The sequence below is a fragment of the Nycticebus coucang genome, chromosome 10, assembly GCF_027406575.1.
Source record: "Nycticebus coucang isolate mNycCou1 chromosome 10, mNycCou1.pri, whole genome shotgun sequence".
Lineage (NCBI taxonomy): Eukaryota > Metazoa > Chordata > Mammalia > Primates > Lorisidae > Nycticebus > Nycticebus coucang.
Window position 1 is genome coordinate 75042192 of NC_069789.1, and position 22476 is coordinate 75064667.

General features: G+C 36.9%; 1 protein-coding gene across 3 annotated transcripts in view; it reads right to left on the reverse strand.

Moving 5' to 3' along the window:
- The window catches only part of PLA2G4A (phospholipase A2 group IVA), a 174345-nt gene that overhangs the window by 5676 nt on the left and 146193 nt on the right, over positions 1–22476 (reverse strand). For all 3 annotated transcript variants that reach the window (XM_053607841.1, XM_053607842.1, XM_053607843.1), the window contains 3 exons: positions 14667–14851; positions 5485–5680; positions 3818–3975 (listed from right to left, as the gene is read on the reverse strand). In XM_053607841.1, the coding sequence (XP_053463816.1) occupies positions 3818–3975; positions 5485–5680; positions 14667–14851 (539 nt within the window). The remainder of the gene's footprint in view (positions 1–3817; positions 3976–5484; positions 5681–14666; positions 14852–22476) is intronic.

The window sequence follows — 22476 nt, forward strand, 5'->3', positions numbered from 1 at the left end:
CCCTGACATGGGCTACCTCTAGTAAGTCAATGACATTTTAAACATGAATCATGAAAATTTTATTGCATATTTATTTTAGGTGCCAGGTATTGTCATCAATATCTGTAGAAGACCCAAAGTAAACAAAGCAAGTCACTGTTTTAAAAGTGTTTATAATTTAAAATTAAAGCAGAAAAAAATATGAGCCTGAATAGTAATTATTTTCATTATTTGATTAGCTGCTTTCATCTGTTGAGTGTCTATTATATGCTAAGCCTTTATATTATATGATTTTACTTAATCCCCATTCTGCTCCTAAAAGATGTGTATCACTGTTTCTTCATACAAATGAGGAAAGTAAAATTTGGAAAGGCTAAGCAACATGTCCAAGGTCACCCAGCCCAGACGCAGTAGATGCATTGGTGTCCAACCTTTTTTCTTTTCTGCCTCATACTGGAAGAATAAGAGCTGTTTTGAGCTGCAAGTAAATATACAAACACTAACAAAAGCTGATGAGCAAAAAGGAAGGTCAGTGCATACTTTTTGTATATCTGACACCACAGATAAGCAAAAAGAAGTCCTTACAAAATCAACATGTGGCCCATGGGTCACAGATTGGACATCTCTGCAGCAGCACAGCAAGAATTTGAATACCCAATTTGGTCTGACTCCAAAGCGTCTGAGACTCCCACATAACACATGCCTACTAATATAAGACACTCTATTTTAAGTTTCTAAAAAAAAAAAAAAAAAACTATGAAATACTACTGTAATTGTAAAAGCATCGAGGCAATGTTCAGTGAGTAAAAGGAAATCGGGAAGATGGAGTAAGAGCAGAAATCTGGTGCCAATGAGAAACCCAGGCTGCCATCACGAAGTGAGCAGAAACAGACCAGAAGTTCGCTAAAGATAAACTGAAGTTTATCTTCGGCAACGTAGGCCCATGCGGATCTTCCACACAAATGAAGCAGCAGGAGCAGGAAGCTGCCTGAGTCAGCGCTGCCTCTTCAGAGCAAACATTTCGATCAGAATGTGAAGGGAGGAGCAGGAGCAGCTGTAAGCCATGGTAGTCACGCCACAACATTGAAAACTTTTGTGGGATTGGCGCATAAGTGAATTTACATTCTAAGAGTTTATATTCACAACTTACACTAACCACAAGCTACTCTCATGGTCCTTGGCAGTGAACAGGTGCCTGTGCTGCTGATGAGAGTCAGTACCTTCCTCTATTCAACTGGGGAGAATGAGAGATTTAGCTAATGATGGAGCCTAAGGAGCTCTGCAGCGCCCTAACCTGGGCAGAGGTTTGCTGCTCTTTATTATGTATATCATTGCCTAGCAAGAAGTTTTGATTCTGAAAAATAATGTGTTTTCTTAGTTAAAGTAGAGAAGGAGGGGGTCACTAATAAAATGTCAGTTAAAGTTGAAAATTTTACCTGGACGTGACATCACACACACACACACACACACACACACACACGTGAACATGAGTCTCAGTGATTTCAATGGTCATATAATTTAGGAGAAAGCTTATATTTATTCATTCAAAAAAATGTTTACTTACTGTCTGAACTGGTATTACCTGTACAAACTTGTCTATATTGTTAATTCTGGGCATTTGCAAGGGTCTTTGGGTGCAATCAAATCCAAACCATGGATTTGCAGGGGTACAGGCTATAGACATACATAGGTGAGCTTCTATTTGCAGGGCATTGTTTATGAATCACTCTACTTAAACATTCACTACTATAATTAGAATAGGTTCTATCACAACTGACTTAGGGATAAAGAAACTAAGGCCCAAAAAGTTTAAGTAGCTTATGTGAAGTCACACCAGTGGCCCACCTGGGATTTAAAGATGATAGAAAGCCCATGACCATGCCTCTATGTGCCATGCCAGAAATGTTAGCAGAAGCCATTAAAAACTGCTTAATTAATGGCTTATGAAGAATAACATCTGATGAACCATAAGATAGTACAGTTACTTTGGCATTTAGCCTTACTATTGTTCAGGCTTTAATGTCTTCATTGATAGGTCAAACTACTTTGAAGAATATTTGTAAAATATATAAATAGAACTGTATCAGTCGTCATGGCAAATAGTTTAGCAGGTCTTATATAAACCAGAACAGCAAAATAAATGTGGTTGTTTCAGATATATGTATATATATATGCACATATACATGTATATATTTTCCTAAATTTACCTATTAAACTTAGGAAAATATATTTTATTTTAAAAACTTTTATTTTAAAAACTTTACCTTTAAAGTATTTACCTATTCCTCCAATCTAGTTTTTTTTTCTATTTGAGAATGATTTAATACATTTCATTCCAAGAAATACATAGTTTTGAGTTTCTTGGCTCTTACTGACAACAAACAATTACTGTGATATTAACCCTTAGCGCTCTCCCCTAATAATAGTTTCTATAAAACTGTTATGAGGTTTTAAAAAACACACCTAAATCTATTTTGAGAATTTCTGTTCATTCCTTAAAAGTTATAGATTAAAATAGTCATTTTCTCTTAATATTCCTTCAATTTTCACAATCACTACAGCAGCGGTTCTCGCCCTGTGGGTTGCGACCCCTTTGTAACAATGAAAATACATCACGGCATTAGGAAGGTTGAGAACCACTGCACTATAGAAATAATGCAGCACATAGCTGTCAGAGGTCCACTGCTTAAGAGATCTTAAAAAAGAAAATAAATCTATTCATAAAATGATTTACTATATAAATTTTGATAAGTATGTTTTGTAAGAAATATCACATACTTGCAAATGAAGGCTGAAAAGAAAAAAAAACAGAGTTGTAGGGATTGAAGCTTACTGGGAAAAATTTCTCATGTTTACAGAAATTAAAGATACTGATTAAGGAAGATATTATGGTGCAACTGCCATGCAGACATTGGTTATTACTAGTTTCAGGCCAATCCAAACAAATAAGCCAACAGAGCCCCTACAAACAGAAGACTCCTCCACATACTCTGAGTTCATGCATCTAGTCTCCAAGAAGACTGGCAAGGCAGGCATAATGCCTTTTCCTCTCTATGTAATTTCTTTCTTTTTCTTTTATTATTTTTTTTCTAATGAACAAAAGCCATTTGGGCTAATGAATTTGAGCTTTCACAAATGCTCATAATTTGTCAGACACAAGGCAATGGAAGCATGAGCCAATGATTTTAATTACACAATAATGTTCATAAATGGTGAGTTAGAAACTAAAAAACTTTATGTAGACACAGAATCCTAATGGCAGGGATACTAGTGACAGGAATGATTGATAGTGAAGAGAATGGCTGTTCCTAAAGTTTTTAAAGGAAAGCATACTTGATGTCTCAAGAACTAAAAATGGGAGAGGCTGTTACCTTTGGCAACATTCGTAAGATTCACAAAAGAAAATATTTAAAAGCATGAATATATTCATTAAAATTTATGCCATGTATTCCTGCAGAATGACTGCTTTTCTGGTCACATTCAGTTTCATACTCGTATATTTTCTTTTCATCTCTTTTGTTTCTTATTTATAATTTATTTTATCATATGGTGAATACATTAAATACTTCGGTAAGGGAGCTGAGTATCAACTACCTATTCAATAAAATAACAGGAAAGAATGTGGCTTTGCCAATTCAGAGGCTTGAGTTTTCTTATTTGGGAGCTTTCTAGGATTCTTCTGGAGATTAGTGAAATAATTCATGAAAAGTAAAGTGGCACATTTTGGGTGGTATCACTCACAAATCTTATTTTTAATTTTTAAAGAATTTAAGAAGCTTTACTGTATTTAAATGGCATGAAAATCATTTGACATCATCAATGGTCATGAGATACTTACATCAATGTTGTTCAGGGTATTGAAATACATAAGATCATGCAGCCTCTTGAATGCTTGATTTGGATATTGAAAATTGAAGGTGGAAAACGGTGATTCAGGGTCATCAAAAATATCAAAGTCAGCTATTTCTTTCTCTTCTTCAGTTTCTCTTGGAACACCTAAATAATAGAAAAATCACAAAGTGGCATCATTTCAGAAACTACGAAATATCTCCAAAACTCGGGGAACAGAATGAATAGCTATCAAGACAACACTGGGAGCCCCCCAGAGCCCTGTAATCTGGAGCATCCCTGGACTTTATCATTTCAGTACGTTCTGACTGGATGACTTCCAACTGCCAGTATCCACATCTCTGTGCCTGGAGGCTTTCTACCCTCCCAAGAAATTGTGGAAGGCTGCTTTGCCCAGAGCAGCAGGCTAGTAAATTCCGATAAATGATACTTGCCCCAGGCAGTGGTCAACCAAAGTCTGTTAGGAGTTAGGACAGAAATACAGTTCTCCTGCCTTTGGGTGTGTGAGTGGGAAGGATCATCCGGGGCAAAGATTCTATTCCATTTCCTAGACTTTCCCAGCAGGGTAAAGTTTCCGTTGTTCCCATTGTGATGGCCAACTTATTAACACACACTTTGTTATCTGCCTTCCTTCCCATTACCACTTCCCCCACTTCCTTACTAATAAACTAGAGTGTTCTCTAGTTCACCCAAATAAACTTTCTGTACTTGAATGCTTTTCTCAGAATATGCTGCTGGGGCAACCCACACCAAAACATTATGTAATTGTCTTCACGCCACAGAAATCCCCCATGTATGCCAACTGCTCATTGGGCCCTTCTTGAGAACTAACGATGATAGAAAATTCTCTACATTTTAGGAGCTCCACTGTTTGGTAAGTACAGATGCCAGCCAATTCTTCTTTCTTCTGTGCTGAAGTATGCCTCACGATAACTTCCACTTTATTGATCCTTTCTCTGTCTTCCTGAGAAGACCTAGAAAAAGACTGTTTTTTTCTCCACATACCCCTCACTCATCTTCTCTATTATTTGTGTCTTTCCATTCACAGAATGGAAAACTACATTTTCTGGTCCTCAAATGACAGATTTTAGAGCTTCGAGCATCCTGCCTGTGAATCTCTAGACCTCATTTTCTTAATCAATATTTTCCAGGATACAGCAGAGTCAACAGTCTCCTCTGGATGTGGTGAAAAGGAATGACTATGCCTTCAACTTAATTCTCATTTTCTATGAAATACAATCTCATAGAAATGTGAAATGTGAAATTACTAGCTAGCCCTGTTGTACTGTTAGATTAAGTTAAACTTGTCATCAACCAAAATTCCCAGAATAAGAAATTTTTATATGATTTTTTCTAAAACAAAGGCTCTCTTACAAGGGTGATATTTGAAATATTTGACTCAAAATCAACTTCAACAAACATAATTTTTAGAGTGAAGCCCCAGAGATTTCTGCTAAGTTAGTTGTTGGCTCATCACTTTCTGGACTGTGAACAACTCAGCCCCTTGGGGGCTCAGGACAGTAGCCATTCATCAAAGCAGGGAGGTATTTGATATTGCAAAAGCTGGTATGGCAGTCCTAGAATGAACTTGCTTACTATCAATCTGGCTCCCCTACTAAATTCCTATTTTGTGGAATATAAATATTCCCAACACACCTGGAGCCTTGTACTTTCTGAAGTTGATGTTGGCCAGAACAAAATGGATGATAGTTGGGCAGTCTTTCTCCACATCAGGATTCTTGGGTTTAAAGACATAGCACTCCTTCAGTCCTTCCCGATCAAACACATTAGGATCAATCTTTGGAAAGGGGAGCTTGTTCATTTTAGCCCACTTTTCTGCAAGTAGAAGTTCCTGTGGGAGAGAGGAAAAGATGCATTTGTTCAGTGGACCTGACCAGTACTCCATATTCATTAGGTGTCTTCTACGGGCCAGAAGTGTGCTCCTTGCTAAGATGAACAATGACCCTGTTCTCAAGAAGCTCATCAATCTAAAAATATATATAAAAGTACTTTACAAACAAATTCACTCACTTTACAAACAAAACTCAACTTTTGGCACAGTGCTAGCTCCACAGAAGGTATTTGAAAGATCACTGGTGAACTGAAATGAATTGAATAAAATGATGTTAAAAAATACCTAAAGAAAAAAATATTATGGGTCCAGAGTATTTATAACCATGTGAATTTTTTTTAACTCTCAGGATTAAAAAGGGAATATGATGACATAGAATAAGGAACATTCTGTTACTGGATTTTCACCTATATTCTATCCACAAAAGTGTTAAAAAAAACTATTAAAAATCTATTTGTGTTATGAATGTAAAAATATTTGAGTTACCATGAATCACCTTTTTGGGGGTTCTGATAATGAAAAAGAAAGTTGAACTTCCAGCCTCAGCATTTTGCTTTTCCATGTGTGATGGTCAAGATTAGACCATACACAGGTACCAAGAGCTTGGTTAATGGCCATGGCAGACTGTATGATTATTACCACATATTAGCTCCCTGCCAGGTAAAGGGATTATATACAGTACATCCCCACCACAATGAGGAGACGCACAGAACAGAGCCATGGCAGCTGATCTGCAGCTGCTGACATATAACATGACCAAGAAATTCATGTTTATTGTCAGCTGAGAATGGAGGTTGGTTGTCTCTGCACTAGAGTTAACTAACTCAGTGGGCAAGCCCCCTAAAAATTAAATTTAAACTGTAGAACATAAATCAAAAGGAAAGGTGCTGTGAATAGACCTTATTTCCATTTATATGCAGCTTCCGAGAAAGTGGGATAAATAAAAAGCAGAATATTGTAGAGGTAAAAACACAGACTCTGGGATCAGGTGCCTGAGTCCAAATGCAAGCTCTGTGGCCTTGGGCATGTTTCTTTCTTTTTTTTTTGAGACAGAGTCTCATTATGTCACCCTTGGTAGAGTGCCATGGTGTCACAGCTCACAGCAACCTCATACTCCTGGGCTTAAGCGATTCTCTTGCCTCAGCCTCCCAAGTAGCTGAGACTATAGGCACAGCCACAGTTTTTTGTTGTAGTTTTCATTCTTGTTTAGCAGGCCCTGGCTGGTTCCAACCCACCAGCCCCTGTGTATGTGGCTGGTGCCCTAACCACTGAGCTACAGGCACCGAGCCCTTGGGCATGTTTCTTAACTCAATGTCTCTATACTGGATACCCTCAAGAATATAATAGAGATCAGTAAAATAATTCATGAAATAATTTATGATGGCATGAATAATACTTGTCTCATAGGACTGGTGTTAGAATTAAATGAATTAATATTTTATAGTGTTTAAAAACAGTGATTATTTACATAGTCAGAGTTCTACCCATGTTTGTTAAATCTCTCCTAAAGGCACAGTAAAGATAATGAATAACAACAAACTGACAGGGATGAGGTTGTTCTCTATCCCTGAGATAACAGCCTCCCAATCTCATCTATATTTCATTCATTTCTTATTTCTCAGCAACTCATTTTCTACCCCTGTAGAATAAAATTACTATTATCTTTCTCATAGGATTGCTGTGAGTATTAAATGAGGTAATGTATAAAAACCTCAGTAATCTGAATTCAGAAAAAACAAGTACTTTAACATAGGATCTTAAGTCCAGAGAAATATACTTTGCACTGAACTTTGACGTCTCTTGATGCTTCTGGAATGTCACAAATTTAAATTGATCAACTCTTTCTCAGCATCATTTACAAAGCCTCAAACATCTGGCATAATGAAGGATTTAACGTACAGGAAAGCATTTGCCTCACCATGAAGCTAAATATAATGGCGTTTCACTGAAAACCCCACCTTAGTTGGAAATTTCAGAAAACCTCCTTCCCCTCCGCCCCCTGTCTTCAGTTGAATTAATCAGTTTGTTATTTCTTGTCTAGCATTGTTTACAATTATTCATGCATGATTATTCAACATCAAAATAAAACCAAAAGTTCACACTGTGGAGCAATTGTGTGAGCAAAGAAAAGAAAGAGTTTCTAGTATTTATAAACATGACTCAAAGGTATGACCAATGATGTGTGTGTGGCTGTGCGGAGAAAGAGGAAAAGGGAACTACGTGATGTAAAAGCTGGGCTATTTTTAGGTAGATCCCTTAAGACTGGAATCAGGAAGAGAGGGAAACTTTCCCTTTCCTTATAGGAGCCTGATGTGGAAAAGATGACACAACCGATGACGAGAGAGGCAGGGATTACAGGACGGGAAAACCATTTCCTCTCCCACGTCCCGTGTCTCTAAGACTGAGAAACGATGACACAGACTCTGAGTAAAACACGCTAGTTTTTTTAAAAAGTATTTTAAAGAAGTGAACAAAAATGTGACTGCTCCACAAATGATAGCAACATGCCAGAGCTGTGTTCTCTTTCCACCTGCCTGTTTTCAGGGATGGTTTGATACCTCAGCTACTTCACATTCCCGCAGACTAATGGATGGCAAACTCACATGTCCGAAAGAAAATGATTTTCTGTGAAGATAATAATTTGACGATATCCTTCAAAGAATTCTCTTACAAAGCAATACTGTATACAATTTTTGTGCTCGTTTTTGAGTGCTAAAATATAACTAAAATGTCTTAAAGGAGAAGAAAAACAACATAGAGAGCGCCGAATCCTAACCACTAGACAACCAGGGAAAAATAACATAGAAATCAATAACTTCCAGATAACATAGACATACATTCAACACATAGTATGAATAGCCTATATACATATATCATTTCCTTTATTTATATGCAAGTATGTATTTTTAAATGTATAAAAATATATCTATATCAATACACACATATGTGTAAAATAATGAATTGTCTTTTCATTATAGGAAGTAGGGTGTTTTGTCTCTGGGAAAACTAAAGATATGTGCTTTTTATTCTATGATGTTTCTCTTATTTAAAACCTATTTCTAACTTAATAAAAAAAACAGTAAAATAAGATAAATAAAACCTATTTCTAGATTGGGAAGAGGGGCAGCATGTAAGCCACCAGAATCTTATAAATGCATTGAAGCTACTAAGATAAGGTACATCCCATAGAAACTACAATTACAATTTAGAATTCATTATTTTATGGTTATGGTCACTCTTACCTCCTTTTTTTTTTATTTCAGATTAATATGAGGGTGCAAATGATTAGGTTACAATGTTTGCATTTGTTAGGTAAAGACCCTGCTGTGGTTGTGTCCTATCATTCTCACTTTCAAAAAAAAACCATGCTGGTATTAGGTTCTAAGAGCTTCATAGGGCAATAAGCAGAAAAATAATTTTTAATATCTAATATTATGTAGAGTTTACATAGCACTTTGTACTTTTCCTTCACAAAAACATATAAGGAGAAATTAACATTGGACGTGTCTACTCATCAGAAGCATCTGATCCTAAGTGGTCAGTATGGATGTGATGGATCCAGGAGTGGTCCTCCCAAAGATAAGTCCATGCCCTTGTTCTGTGATTAATGGTCTTGAGGTGAGATCATCTTGGATTACATGGATGTGCCCTGAATTTTATGAGTATTATCCTTGTAAGAGATAAAAGAAAAGATATGTGTGCAAAAGATAAGGCCATGCAAAAATGGAGAGAGAGACTGGAAAGACGCAACCACAAGCCAAGGAAGGCCTGGAGCCACCAGAAGCTCCACAAGGCAAGGAAGGATTCTACTGCACAGCCTGTGGGGAGAGTCGCAGCCCTGCTGAGGATGCTTGATCTTGGCTTTTGGCCTCCAGAACTGGGAAAGAGTACATTTCATTGTTGTTAGCCACCATGTTTGGGGTGATTTGTTATAAACTAATCCAAGAGGTAAACCTGGAAATACTACATTTAGTTTTGTGCTGTTTCCTGCAGTGGCCATTGAGGATTGGGTCTCACCAGGCTGATACTTGGACTAATTTGGCCACAATACAGGCCAATCTAGGAACTATAAATAAATCACATGCAGAGATTCTAAAAAGGGTCAAACTTAGGGTATTGTTTTCCTTTAATGTAGATTAAAATGGAATTTTGACCCTGAGCAAAATATAGGAAGATAAATTTAATTTAGACACATTATTTCTATCATTTGTGGAGACTGCCTCATTTCAAATTGTCCTTCCTTCTCTGTTCCTTCTCTCTTTCAATCATTGCCTCTTTCTCTTCTTTTCTGTTTCTTTATTTTCTTTAATTTTTAAGAAAATAAAGCCATCAGTGGCGGCGTAGCTCAGTTGGCAGGGCACCGGCCACATACACCTAGGGTGGCAAGTTCGAACCTGGCCCCGGCCTGCTAAGCAACAATGACAACTGCAACCGAAAAACAGCCAGGCATTATGGTGGGTACCAGCTACTTGGGAGGCTGAGGCAAGAGAATTGCTTAAACCCAACAGTTTGAGGTTGCTGTGAGCTGTGATGCCACAGCGCTCTACCCAGGGTGACAGCTTGAAACTCTGTCTCAAAAAAAAAAAAAAAAAAAGAAAAGAAAGGGAAGGGAAGGGACCATCCATTTAGCTTCTGGTCATTAAGCACATAAAAAAAGCAATGAAAACTGACCCAGATTTGTGTCCAATATTTGGTAAACTTACCTAATATAATTTATGGCACAGTAACTTAAATCTATTGCTTGTCAAAAAATTTAGTAAATTAAAAGAGAAAAATCTCTAATAGCAAACTCTGAATTATTTATTCCTTGCTTTCTTGCCCCCCAGTAAACCCAAACTCCTCCTTTTCTCCGCTAAATTTGCAACCTGTTTATTTTGCATACTTGAATGTGAAGACCCTGGCTTATTTCCAGGACCGGCATTAAAGACGAATCTTATTAAGATTGTCCTTGGATGGACTCTATTAGTAAAGTAAATTTACATGGTATATATGCAAGATATTAAATGGCTTATAAAGAGATACTTAACAAAATAAAACAAAGAGCTGTTTTTCTTTCTTTTTTTTTTGTAGAGACAAGAGTCTCATTTTATGGCCCTCGGTAGAGTGCCGTGGCCTCACACAGCTCACAGCAACCTCCAACTCATGGGCTTAAGCAATTCTCTTGCCTCGGCCTCCCAACAAAGAGCTGTTTTTCTTAGGTAAATTAATAGGAATGATATTTAGAACAATGAGACTCTTTATATCAGATTATTATTAGGGTGTGCACTAACTTATCTTAAAAACACAGTATCACTTACATTGACGTCATTAACTTTCAAGGCTAGTTACAACATAGATACAGCATAAACTGTGGTTGCCTTTATCGAAAGTCATGATATCTGTCTTTTATAGCTTCCTAACAAAATCTGAGATTTAACTATACTTATAAATGCAAGAATTATCAGTAAATATAAAATAAAGTTAATCATTCTAATTTTTGCCCTGCCTTTATGCTATAATCTTTTCTGAAAAATGGCACCCATATTTTAATTTCAGGAATAAATTATTCACTATTTAATCACCATAATAAAATCATATTGTGTATAACCTTTAAAATCTTCCATTAAAGATTCTCCCCTCCTTTCAAAAGAACTTTGCACAGACTCCTCATCAATTCATCAAACTTTACTATATCTAAAATAAGTATCCTATTTTAGCATTAATAGTATAACATTTGTATCAATTTAAAAACCATAATTTGGTAATCGTTCAGATCCACTTAGGAATACAAACTTTTATAACAATACTCATTGGCTTAAAAAGTAACTTTCAATATTCCAAATAAGGCTGAAAAGTTGAATTTGCTTACTTTGTCGAATTTGCTCAAATTCATTTCTGGAGAATAAATGTATTATATGTAATATATTGCAATATATTTTACATTAGATATCTGAAAATATGATTCAATACTTCTGGAATGATAAGTTTAATGTTATAGAAAATAAATGATGACTTGTTTACAATTAGAGAAAGGAATTGAAACAAAGGAATGGACAAAATAATTTTAAAGCACCTGTATGAGAATGTGTAGGGAGGCATGTCTACAGTGTACTGACTGGAGACATGCTCTTCAAGGCCGTAAACATATAATAAAGCTACAGGTATTAAATCAGTGTGATACTGAGATAAGAACTGTCAGATTGTCAGACGGGCCATCAGGACACAACAGATAAAAACAAAATGGATCCTTTTCCCCTGTAATTGTAATGGAGTATATAATAAAAGAATAACAATATTGCAAGCAAAAGCCTATTGAAGATCATTACTACGTACCCAATATATTCAGATAAATTAAGGTGTGAAATTTTTTTTTTTTTTTTTTTTTTGGAGAGACAGAGTCTCACTTTATGGCCCTCGGTAGAGTGCCATGGCGTCACACAGCTCACAGCAACCTCCAACTCCTGGGCTTAAGCGATTCTCTTGCCTCAGCCTCCCGAGTAGCTGGGACTACAGGCGCCCGCCACAACACCCCGGCTATTTTTTGGTTGCAGTTTGGCCGGGGCCGGGTTTGAACCCGCCACCCTCGGTATATGGGGCTGGCGCCCTACTGACTGAGCCACAGGCGCCACCCAGGAGTGAAATATTTTAAAAGGGTATCATAAAAAGAACCTATCAATTCCTATTTAAATGACCTTGAGGAGCAGTAAGAATTTCAAGAATAAAACCAACAGAAGTCACTACATAAAAAATTGAAACAGTAAAATTATCAGCAGTAAAAATCACAATGCATCCGGCCATGTAATATAAAAAATAGTATTAATAATGGCTGGATACTTTCTGGACAGTCTCACATCTTTTATATTTATTATATATCTTTGCAATTGCGCCAAAAAATATTTAATGGCATGGGAAGATACACAATGTAGTTGTAAGTAGAAAGAAGCAGAATATAAAACTGTATGACACTGGTGGTCTCACTCTCTCTTTCTCTCTCACACACACACACACACACACACACACACACCCTCTCCAAAGACAGACTAGAAAAAATACCAAAATATTAGTTTTTGTTTAGAAGCACTTGATACCCAAATTTCCACATGTTTTAAGAATACATCTTCTTAATCACAAGTAAGTCAACATTCTAAGAGTACTGCAAAATATAATGGTTCCTGGTAGAAGTACAAAGGGAAATGTTAAAACCTCCTTTCAATATCAACTCGTTAAGGTAGTGCAACTCTGATTCATATATAAAATGACGGCTTTGACATTTTACACTCCCACTGGAGAAATGAATGATCCCGTGTCTTCTGCCATCAGAATCGGTTTATAAGCTGTCATCATAGAGTCATCCCCTGAAACCCTCCTCCCACTATTTCTCATGTGTCATCAAATTCTGCTCTTGGTGTTCACAGCCACCGCTCTGGTGGAGTGCTTCATTATCCTACAGCTGGATACTTCTAATCCTTCGCTCTACATTCTCCAAATCATTCTACGTTCCACTGTTAAATTAATCATCCTAAAATTCCAATTTCACAAAATCATTTGTCTGCTGGAAATCCTCCGCTGATTCTCTACTCCCCGTCATTCAATCTTAAATTCTCCCCTTCAACCCTCCTAAGGAAGCTCAGTATATGTCACATCTAATCAGATCACTCTATTCTCTCAGATGTGCTCTCTGCCCTCGCTGAGCTGTTTTCATCCTATTTCACGTATTTCCCTGTTCATCAAGCCTGGGACACACAAATGTATAATGTTTTTATCCTAATCCCCTGTAAAAGGGGATTCTTACCCAAACCCAGATAATCACTAACAATATTCTTACCCCAACCCAGATAATCACCGAACAATACACTACCAATACACTTCTCAGTGTCATTCCAAGAGGCTCTTGTGTATAGAAGCCTTTCTCCAAAGGTGGGGGTGGGGGGTGGGGGGAAAGAAGCCTTTCTCCCCAAAAAGTCAAAATGTTACTGAGATCAGGAACTATGACTTCCCATTATCTGCTGCACAAAGCACACCACCCAGAAGACAGTTCATGAAAATGTGTACAAAGGAGGCAGCTGGTGAAGGGTATTAGATTCTCAATGCGCAGCCTTGGAATCTAATCCAAGCTTGAGCTCTTCTCAGCTAGCAACCGCTTCTATCAGGTGCTAGGCTAAGTTCATTCCATCTCCTGTCTGGTTTAAATTGTTGATGACATCTTATTTCACCAATTTTTGCTCCCTTTTTCAAATACCACTACCTGCCTCCAGAAAAATAAAATACCATTAATATCTTATTCCTTAATGACACCTAGCCTTCAGCATTCAAACATGCTTGTCTCCTTTATTAACAATCTATCCCCCACCAAATGAACACAGTTTTCTTAGGCCTCACATCCTCCTATAGATATGAATACAACCCATCTCCTTCTTCCTTAAACAGTCCACAGAACTGTCTCCATTTTCATTTCTGCCCTTACAACTCTACATAAACTGCTCTTGTCCAGTTCATCAAAGACATTCCTTTTTTTTTTTTTTTTAAATTAAATCATAGCTGTGTACATTAATGTGATCATGGGGCACCCCCACCAAATCCTCACCTGGTTCTGTTCTCTGCATACTTCCTTTGTTCTCTTCCTTTCTCCTAGACACTGTTCTTTAAAGTATTTTTCCTTATGTCCTCTTCTCTTCTCAGGATATACCCTCTCCATACGTGATTTTTAGTATCTTTTACCTGCTAACTCCCAAGTCTCAGCCTAACTTCCTTTCCAAACATCAGACCTGTTGTATCCTTCTTGTCCTGCTCAGGACTCTCAATTTTATTGCTCTCATTGGATTCATTTACAAGTTTCTTCAAGCAGAGGAGTGACTGAATCACATCTGCATGTTTAGAAATATTACTCATAATAATGTAGAAAACAGAATAATGGGGAAAAAAAGCCTAGGGTCCAAAGGAATAAGAGAGCTATAAGGCCTGAAAGAGAATGTGAGAGAGAATGGAATGCCAAGGAAAGTCTCTTTACCTTGAAGGGAGGACTGGAATCACTTGGCCTTGCAGAGAAGTCGAAGGAGATGATAAGATCCACCCCTCTCTGAGGTCTCAGTATCAAGGGATAGGGCAGGTTAAATGTGAGCCCACTGTCTACTACATGAATCTTCTTACTTTTGACATCCAGAGGCTCATATATTCGTTCAAATTCATCAGGATCTTAAACAAAAGAAATACAAGGATGAATCAAATGATCATCTGACATTATTTGTGACATTAAAATGCTGTGTAAAATTTGAGAGACAGAATTTCATAAGGTTAGGCCCTTAGGCTTGAAAGAAAAATAGAGCTGGGCATGAGATCAACTGTTGCAAACTTAATTTAATTCTGTTCTTTAAGTCTTGGTGTCTTCATCTGTCACAAAAGTAGTTATCAAATAAGGTTGCCATGAGGATTAAGTTGGACAATGCATGTAAAGTCCTTAGCTCAGGTCCAGGTATTAACTCTAAGCTGTGTTCCCTTTAATAGTATTATTTCACATTGCATAGTGCTTTACTGGCTTATAAACATTTCCTCATATATCATCCCACTTAATTCTTAGACAGGTGAGGTAGAAGACACCTACAAGTGGAAAGTGAAACAAAAGCCATCTCTAAAGTGACATAACTCAGGAGTAGCAACATCTGAATGGATTCCCTCTCTTCAGGCTGAGGGTGCATTCCACTATAACGTGGGGGTCCAAGAAAATAATCCAGCCAACACACTCAGCAAACACATATTTTCTACGACTACTCAGGCACAATTCTTGGTGCTGAACAAGCTAGATACAAACTCTACTCTGTTCTAAGTACACTGCCGATAAGTCAGTAAACAAATGCATTAACAAGACAGTTCAGAAAGCGATAAAAGCAATGAAGGAAATCAGGGAGGCCAATAGAATAATAAGTAACTCCAGCTGGATGGTCAAGGGAGCGACCTCTCTGAGAAGGAAATCTTACCCTGAAACAAGAACAGCAGTACAGAACTGACTATCTAAGGATGCATGTGGCAGACTGGGGGGGAAGTTTCCAGGGAGAAAGGAGAGTTAGAGCAAAATCCCTAAGGCAGACTAAGACTTTGTGTGTTTAAGGACAGCAAAGAGCCTAGGGTGGCTTCAGTATGAGAGAATGAAATGAGGTGAGAAGTGGTCTGAAAAGCAGCCGGACCTAGAGATCGTTAATTTTTGTAAACAATAATATTGATAACATGTGACTCTGCACATGTCTGTGCAGTGTCCATAATTTACTTGCCAAGAAAAAAGAAGTGTGACCAGAATTGAATTGGTTCAAACTGAACTTAATAAAATGCCACAGTATTTTATGAAGCCTTCCTCTGGTAGGAAGAAGGCTGACGGAGCTCCACAGGGGGGTCTAGAAGGAAGGTGCTCACACTACATATGCACAAGGATCTCTGACCTAGGTGTTAAAGTCCACTTGGCAAGCACTGTCATAAGGGAAATACAGAATCTCCATAAAATTTAGTTAATACTTATCTCAGGAATTGTGAGCATTATATTAAAAAAGCATAAAGTATCCAGGACCCTGCTCAGCATATGGGAGGAACTTAATGTATTTCATTTTCCTCCACATTCTAAGAATGATGCTATAGGGCGGTGCCTGTGGCTCAAAGGGGTGGGACGCCAGGCCCATATGCCAGAGGTGGTGGGTTCAAACCCAGCCCCAGCCAAAAACTGCAAAAAAAAAAAAAAAAAAAAAAGAATGATGCTATAATTCTTCTTTAGTCCATTTTACTTATTTTACATTCTAAGAGCAAGAAATCAAAAAAACACAAATCCTTAAATTCTCCCCGTCCAAACATATGTTATAAGTCCTAGTGACATTTATGAATAAAGAAGAAAGTATTTTATAGCTCAGGCTGCTTGTACTACCCAGAAAAACTGAAACAAAGAGGGAAGGTATGAATAGTTTTACATAAAAAGCAAATATGGTTTAATAAAAACTATTTTTGTAAGACAAGAAATAAGGTAATATGGCTGCATAGTAAAGGCTTGCTATATCTCAGGCTAACTCCTAGGGCACAAGGAGTGAGAAAAGAAATAATCCTTTAAATAATTATCTTTGAGTTAACTATCTTTTCAAGTATCTATAGCCGGGTGTTGTGGCGGGCGCCTGTAGTCCCAGCTACTCGGGAGGCTGAGGCAAGAGAATTGCTTAAGCTCCAGTTGCTGTGAGCTGTGTGAGGCCACGGCACTCTACTGAGGGCCATAAAGTGAGACTCTGTCTCTACAAAAAAAAAAAAAACAATCAAGTATCTATAGATTCTCTTGACAATCTACTTTGCCACTAACCAAGATTCTAAACCTATCACAGAACCTAGAATCTACCAATTGTAAAATTGAGATGTATTAATGAAATATGTATATGAATTATGAAAGCCAATTTTAATTTATTCCTCTGAAATTTTTGTATAAAAATTGTACATGTAAATTTTTTACTTGTAAAAAATTCTGAGTTTTTGACTTATATCTATTTCTAACTATTTTACTATGGAGCTAAAAATTCATCAATTGGTTACTCTTATAATAGCAAATTCATTTATGCTTTAAGTTTTATGAGTTTTTTTTTTTTCCTTTTGAGGCATACAGTCTTACTCTGTTGCCTGTATGAGTAGAGTACTGTGACATCATCGTAGTTCACAGAAACCTCAAACTCTTGGGCTCAAGTGATCCTCTTGACTCAGCCTCCTGAGTAGCTGGGACTACAGGTGCCCACCACTCTATTTTGGGAGACCAGGCCTTGCTCTTGCTCACACTGGTCTTGAACTTATGAGCTCAGGCAATCTACCCAACTTGGCCTCCCAGGGAGCTAGGATTACAGGCATGAGCCACCACATCCAACTGTCAGTATTATAAATTTTAAATATGAGATTTATTATTATTATACGACTCTTACAAAGGAGATGGTCATTTTAAAGATAAGGAAACGGAGGCCAAAGAGGTAAACTAAGTTGCCTAGTTTCACACAGATAGTGAGAGTCAAGATTCTAAGCTAGTTTCATGAAGTCTAACCTTATGCACAGTGTTACACTATTACTTTACAAAGTGGCATGACTAAAGAACTAAAAGGTTTAGAATGAGTAATGTAAAAAGTAATAACTACAATATATAGAGGCTATAAGCACACAATTCTATTGATTATTAAAACAACATTAATGTGTGTATTTTATCATAATTAAACACAAAAAACACATTTTAAATTTTAAACATAAAAAACACATTTTAAATTTTAAAAACATTTAAAAATGTGCAGGAAAATTGGGGACCGAAGACCCCATTCTTGGCAAGGGAAAGCACCTCCAGAAAAAGAGGAAAATTAAAAAGTAAACTGAGGGAGTCAGAACAAAGAAAAGTCAGCTAGTTTACATTTAAGCTAGCCAATGGTAGCAAGCTTCCTGCCTTTTCTGAAATTCTAACCTGTTGGGGATACAGCTTATAAACACCCCTGCTGGGTCTGTGAGCACTCTGAGGAAAAATGGCCATAGAAGAGACTATGGCAAAGACCTAGAAAGATACATTAACTGCGTCGGTTGTTTCCTGCCTAGTAAACAGGCAAAGCAGATACCTACTATGGAGATTTGCATTTGCCTGGGGCAGAGATCAAGGGAGTAGCTCGAGCCCTGAGCTATGGGCAGAAGAGCTAATATCCCTTATTGCAGAGGAAGGAGGAAAATTCCTCCCTCCCAGACTCCTCAGAGGAGATTAACGCCACTGGCGTTTTACTACACAGGGAACTAGTGGAGTTTAACACGGCCCTGGAAATCTGTCTATGTGATCTCAAGCAGCAGGCTCTCCCAATACAAGGCTCAGATTTGAGATTTCTCAAGGCTACTCTAACCCTTAAATAATAATAGGAGCTGATATGCTCACTCAGAGAAACTGCTGGTGTCTTTGTTCCCTCCCTCATCTTACCCTATAGGCAAATAGACTTCAATAAAATCAGAGTGGAGCAAACACTCTGGGCCATTGCCGGGAACCCCACAAATGGGCAACGGACCCCTGAGTTCCCACCTTTAATTCTATTCTACGTCTCATGTCTCTTTCTTTGCCATCATTGCTAACTTTATATTTCTTCAGTTGATCGCTGACAGTTCCACAGGTCTTACTAGAGCCTGCCCCCAGGTTGGGACCCCGACAAAAAATACAATAATGGGAATAAAATAGTCCTTCTTTATTTGGAAGGTGACATATGCCCAACCCCTCCCCCCCAGGAGATCCCTGAAATCACAGATTTACCTGATCCCATATGTACTATGTTTTTTCTTATCTACACATACCTAAAGTAACATTGAATTTATAAATTGGGCACAGTAAGATATTAGTCACAAAAACTAATAAAATAGAATTATTCTAACTCTATGCCAGCATCACTACTCTTGGGATTTGGGGCCATTATTGAGAAAAATAAGGGTGACTTGAACACCAGCATTTGACACAGCAGCAGTAGAGCTGATAACCAAGAAGCCTACTAAGTGAGCAATGGGGAAGTGGGTTATTCTGGATGGACAAAGGATAATTCACATTCTAGGAGGGACAGTGCGAGATTTCATCACACTGTTCACAATGACATGCACCTTAAAACTTCAATTGTTTATTTCCTAAACTTTTTATTTACAATTGTTGGACCGTGAATGACATCAGGTGACCATGAGTAACTGGAAGTGAGGAAGAGGAATCTGACAGTAAGGGGGGACACTACTGTATTTTTGTACACACAGAGCTTTTTATCAATATAATAGAAGTCTAGTGATAATTCCTATTTTTCTTTGGCTTCATAAATTCATTTCTTAAAAAATTTTAGCTAAGAGATTAACCAAAACCAGATCTACTCTCATTTTATGTTTGATTTTCCCTCTTTTCATGGAGAAACTGGTAGTCACCTATTTTCTTCAGTACAAGAATGCATTTGAGAGAAAAATCACAATGTGGACCAATTCTCAGTTCTCATATATGGCTAAACACCATTATTCTAACCTTCAAGATAAACTGACAGTAAGTAGTATCTCTTTTCTGTTTCTTTTATTTTAAAAACAATTTTTATTTTCTTAACAAATAATCATTTATGGGGTATGTGATGTTTTATTACATATACACATTACGGAATGATCTAAAAAGGCTAATGAACATGCTCATAACCTCAGATATTTATTATTATTATTATTATTTTTTGCAGTTTTTGGCCAGGGCTGGGTTTGAACTCGCTACCTCCAGCATATGGGGCTGGCGCCCTACTCCTTTGAGCCACAGGCGCCGCCCCAGATATTTATTATTTCTTTGTGGTGAGAACATTTAAAATTTTCTCTTTTAGCTATCTTGAAATATACCTTATTAACTACAGTCACCATACCATGCAATAGCTTGCCAGAACTTTTTCCTCCCAACTGAAACTTCGTATCTCAGGACCACGGGCTATTCGACCTTTGTGTTCCTTTCCCGTCCACATTCTCCTCCCTCCCCTCACGCCAGCATCCGGTAACCATCATTCTACTCTCTGCTTCTGAGGTTGACATTTTTCCACAAATAATTGAGATCATGTGGTATTTGTCTCCTTGCACGGATTACTTATTTCACTCAGCCAAATGCCCACTAAGTTTATCCATGTAGTAACAAAAAAGAAAAGAAAAAAAAAGGGTAAGTAGTATTGCTTAATTGTGTTGCAAGAAGCATAGTTTTTCAAGACATAAACAGATGACTCATACACAAAATAAGAGTTAAATAGTGATTAGATAAGAGCGTATCTTGAGAAAGACAAGATTCAATGGCTCCAGTAAAAGCCAAATAGATCATATATTACCTATTTTCCTTATCATTGTTTTTACTAATAGCGTTTTAGTATGAAAGCTGCTACAAAATTTCAAAGTTTTGTAGGAGTACAAATATTTCTAGTAACATGGATCATTTTTGTAATGTTGGAGTCAGCATTATAAGTGTGCCTGTCACCCAGACGGTGTCCCCTGTACTGGTCAGATGGGTTTTTGTTGGACCGTTCTCCCACCTCCTCCCTGCTTGATTTCTATTAAGTTTTACTTCTCTCTATGCGCATGTGTTTTCATCAGTTTGGTCCAATTTAGTAATGAGGAGACATAGTGTTTGTTTTTCCAGTTTTTAGATACTTTACTTAGGATGATGGCCTCCAGTATTTTTATTTTATAAGCAAACTGAGGTTTACATTAAGTAACTGCTCAAGATTGTCCTCCTAATAAACAGCCCGGCTAAAATTCAAATATAAGTCAGTCTGTTTTTAAAGTACTATACTCAAGGCACCTTTAAGTAGGGCTTAAACTCATTAAAGTGGTATCTCATTGCATTCGAAGAGGGAGATAGAGCTGCCCATTTTTCCAAATGTATTTGAATTTGAACTGATTTATTGCATAACACCCCCTAAAATTCAGACTATGGGATAAAAGCCATCCTGGAATTATATCCTCCCATAATTTAAAGCATACAAAGTTTACAGACCTGTGAATGAGTTAATCAGGTTCTGTGGTATGTCAAGTATAAAAGCCTAAGTATGTTTTACAATTATATAACATTTCCTCAAGGCAGTTCAGTTGTGGAAATTTGTAATGTTCATTTGACAAACACATCACACAGATTCAATTTACAATGTACAAATATTTGGATGTCTGTGTTTTGAACTCTGGCCTAAATTAACTCGTGTCTTGATTTCTTATTCCGGATGGTGTATGTCACAGTAAATAGCATAAACACAAAAGTAAACAGGAAAGAAGTCATGGAACTAATAAAACCTTCTCCAAATTTATTTCTATAGGCATACAACTATTATGCAATAAACTAACAAGGGGATTTTTCACCATCTTATAATTTCCCTTGTTTTTAAAAGATAGTCTCCAAAGTGAAGTAAAACAAAAAAAGTGCACTTTTTTTGCCAGATTGTTTTAACTCTAAGATACTAAATTTTTAATTTGTAAGAACAAAATTGACATAGGGTAAAATAAAATGTAAGTTTTTCCAGCACACTATCTAAATTAAACAAAAATCTCTATTCTTGCAAAGGGGGTACAAATTTAAATGAGAAGTAACTTTACTGTTTTCATTAAAATGTGGCATTTAGTTGTAGAAGAGGAATTTTAATGAAGACCTTATGAGCCCAAATGATCATATTTTGTGATAAAACTTTTAACTTACACTCCAGACATACAATAATTCTAAAACTTGAAAACAACCACAGGGAGATAAATCACATCTCTCTTAATAAAGGCTTTGTCTAAAAAAGCACTAATCAATTCAGTAAATTCAGTCAAAAATGCAATCATTTTTAGCAATATTGGGCCATAAACAATACATTTGAATTAATTTGTCACTGAACTAGCTGAGTTTCTTTTCACTGAAATCAGTACCCTTTATACATTTTTTCAATTGAATAATTATAATTTTAATGAGTAAAATATAATTTCAATGAGATACACACTGAGAAATTACAATGAAAATTCTTTCCAAAGATGACAATTTAAAACTATGTTAGTAATCAAGAGAGTAGGTATGGAATGTCCCTAACAAAAAGAAATGCCACTGCCTGAGGTAATGGATACCCCAATTACTCTGCTTTAATTAATTCACATCATATGCCTGTATCAAAATATCACATGTACCCTATCAATTTATAGAACTACTATGTACCCATAATAATAAGGAATAAATAATAAAATTATTTTAGGTTAGAACACTCTAAAATATCTCAACAAAAGGAATATTTAGTCTATTTAATACCATATTTGGGGATAATTGATATGTTCTATTTCCTCATTTTATGAAAACTGTCGATAAC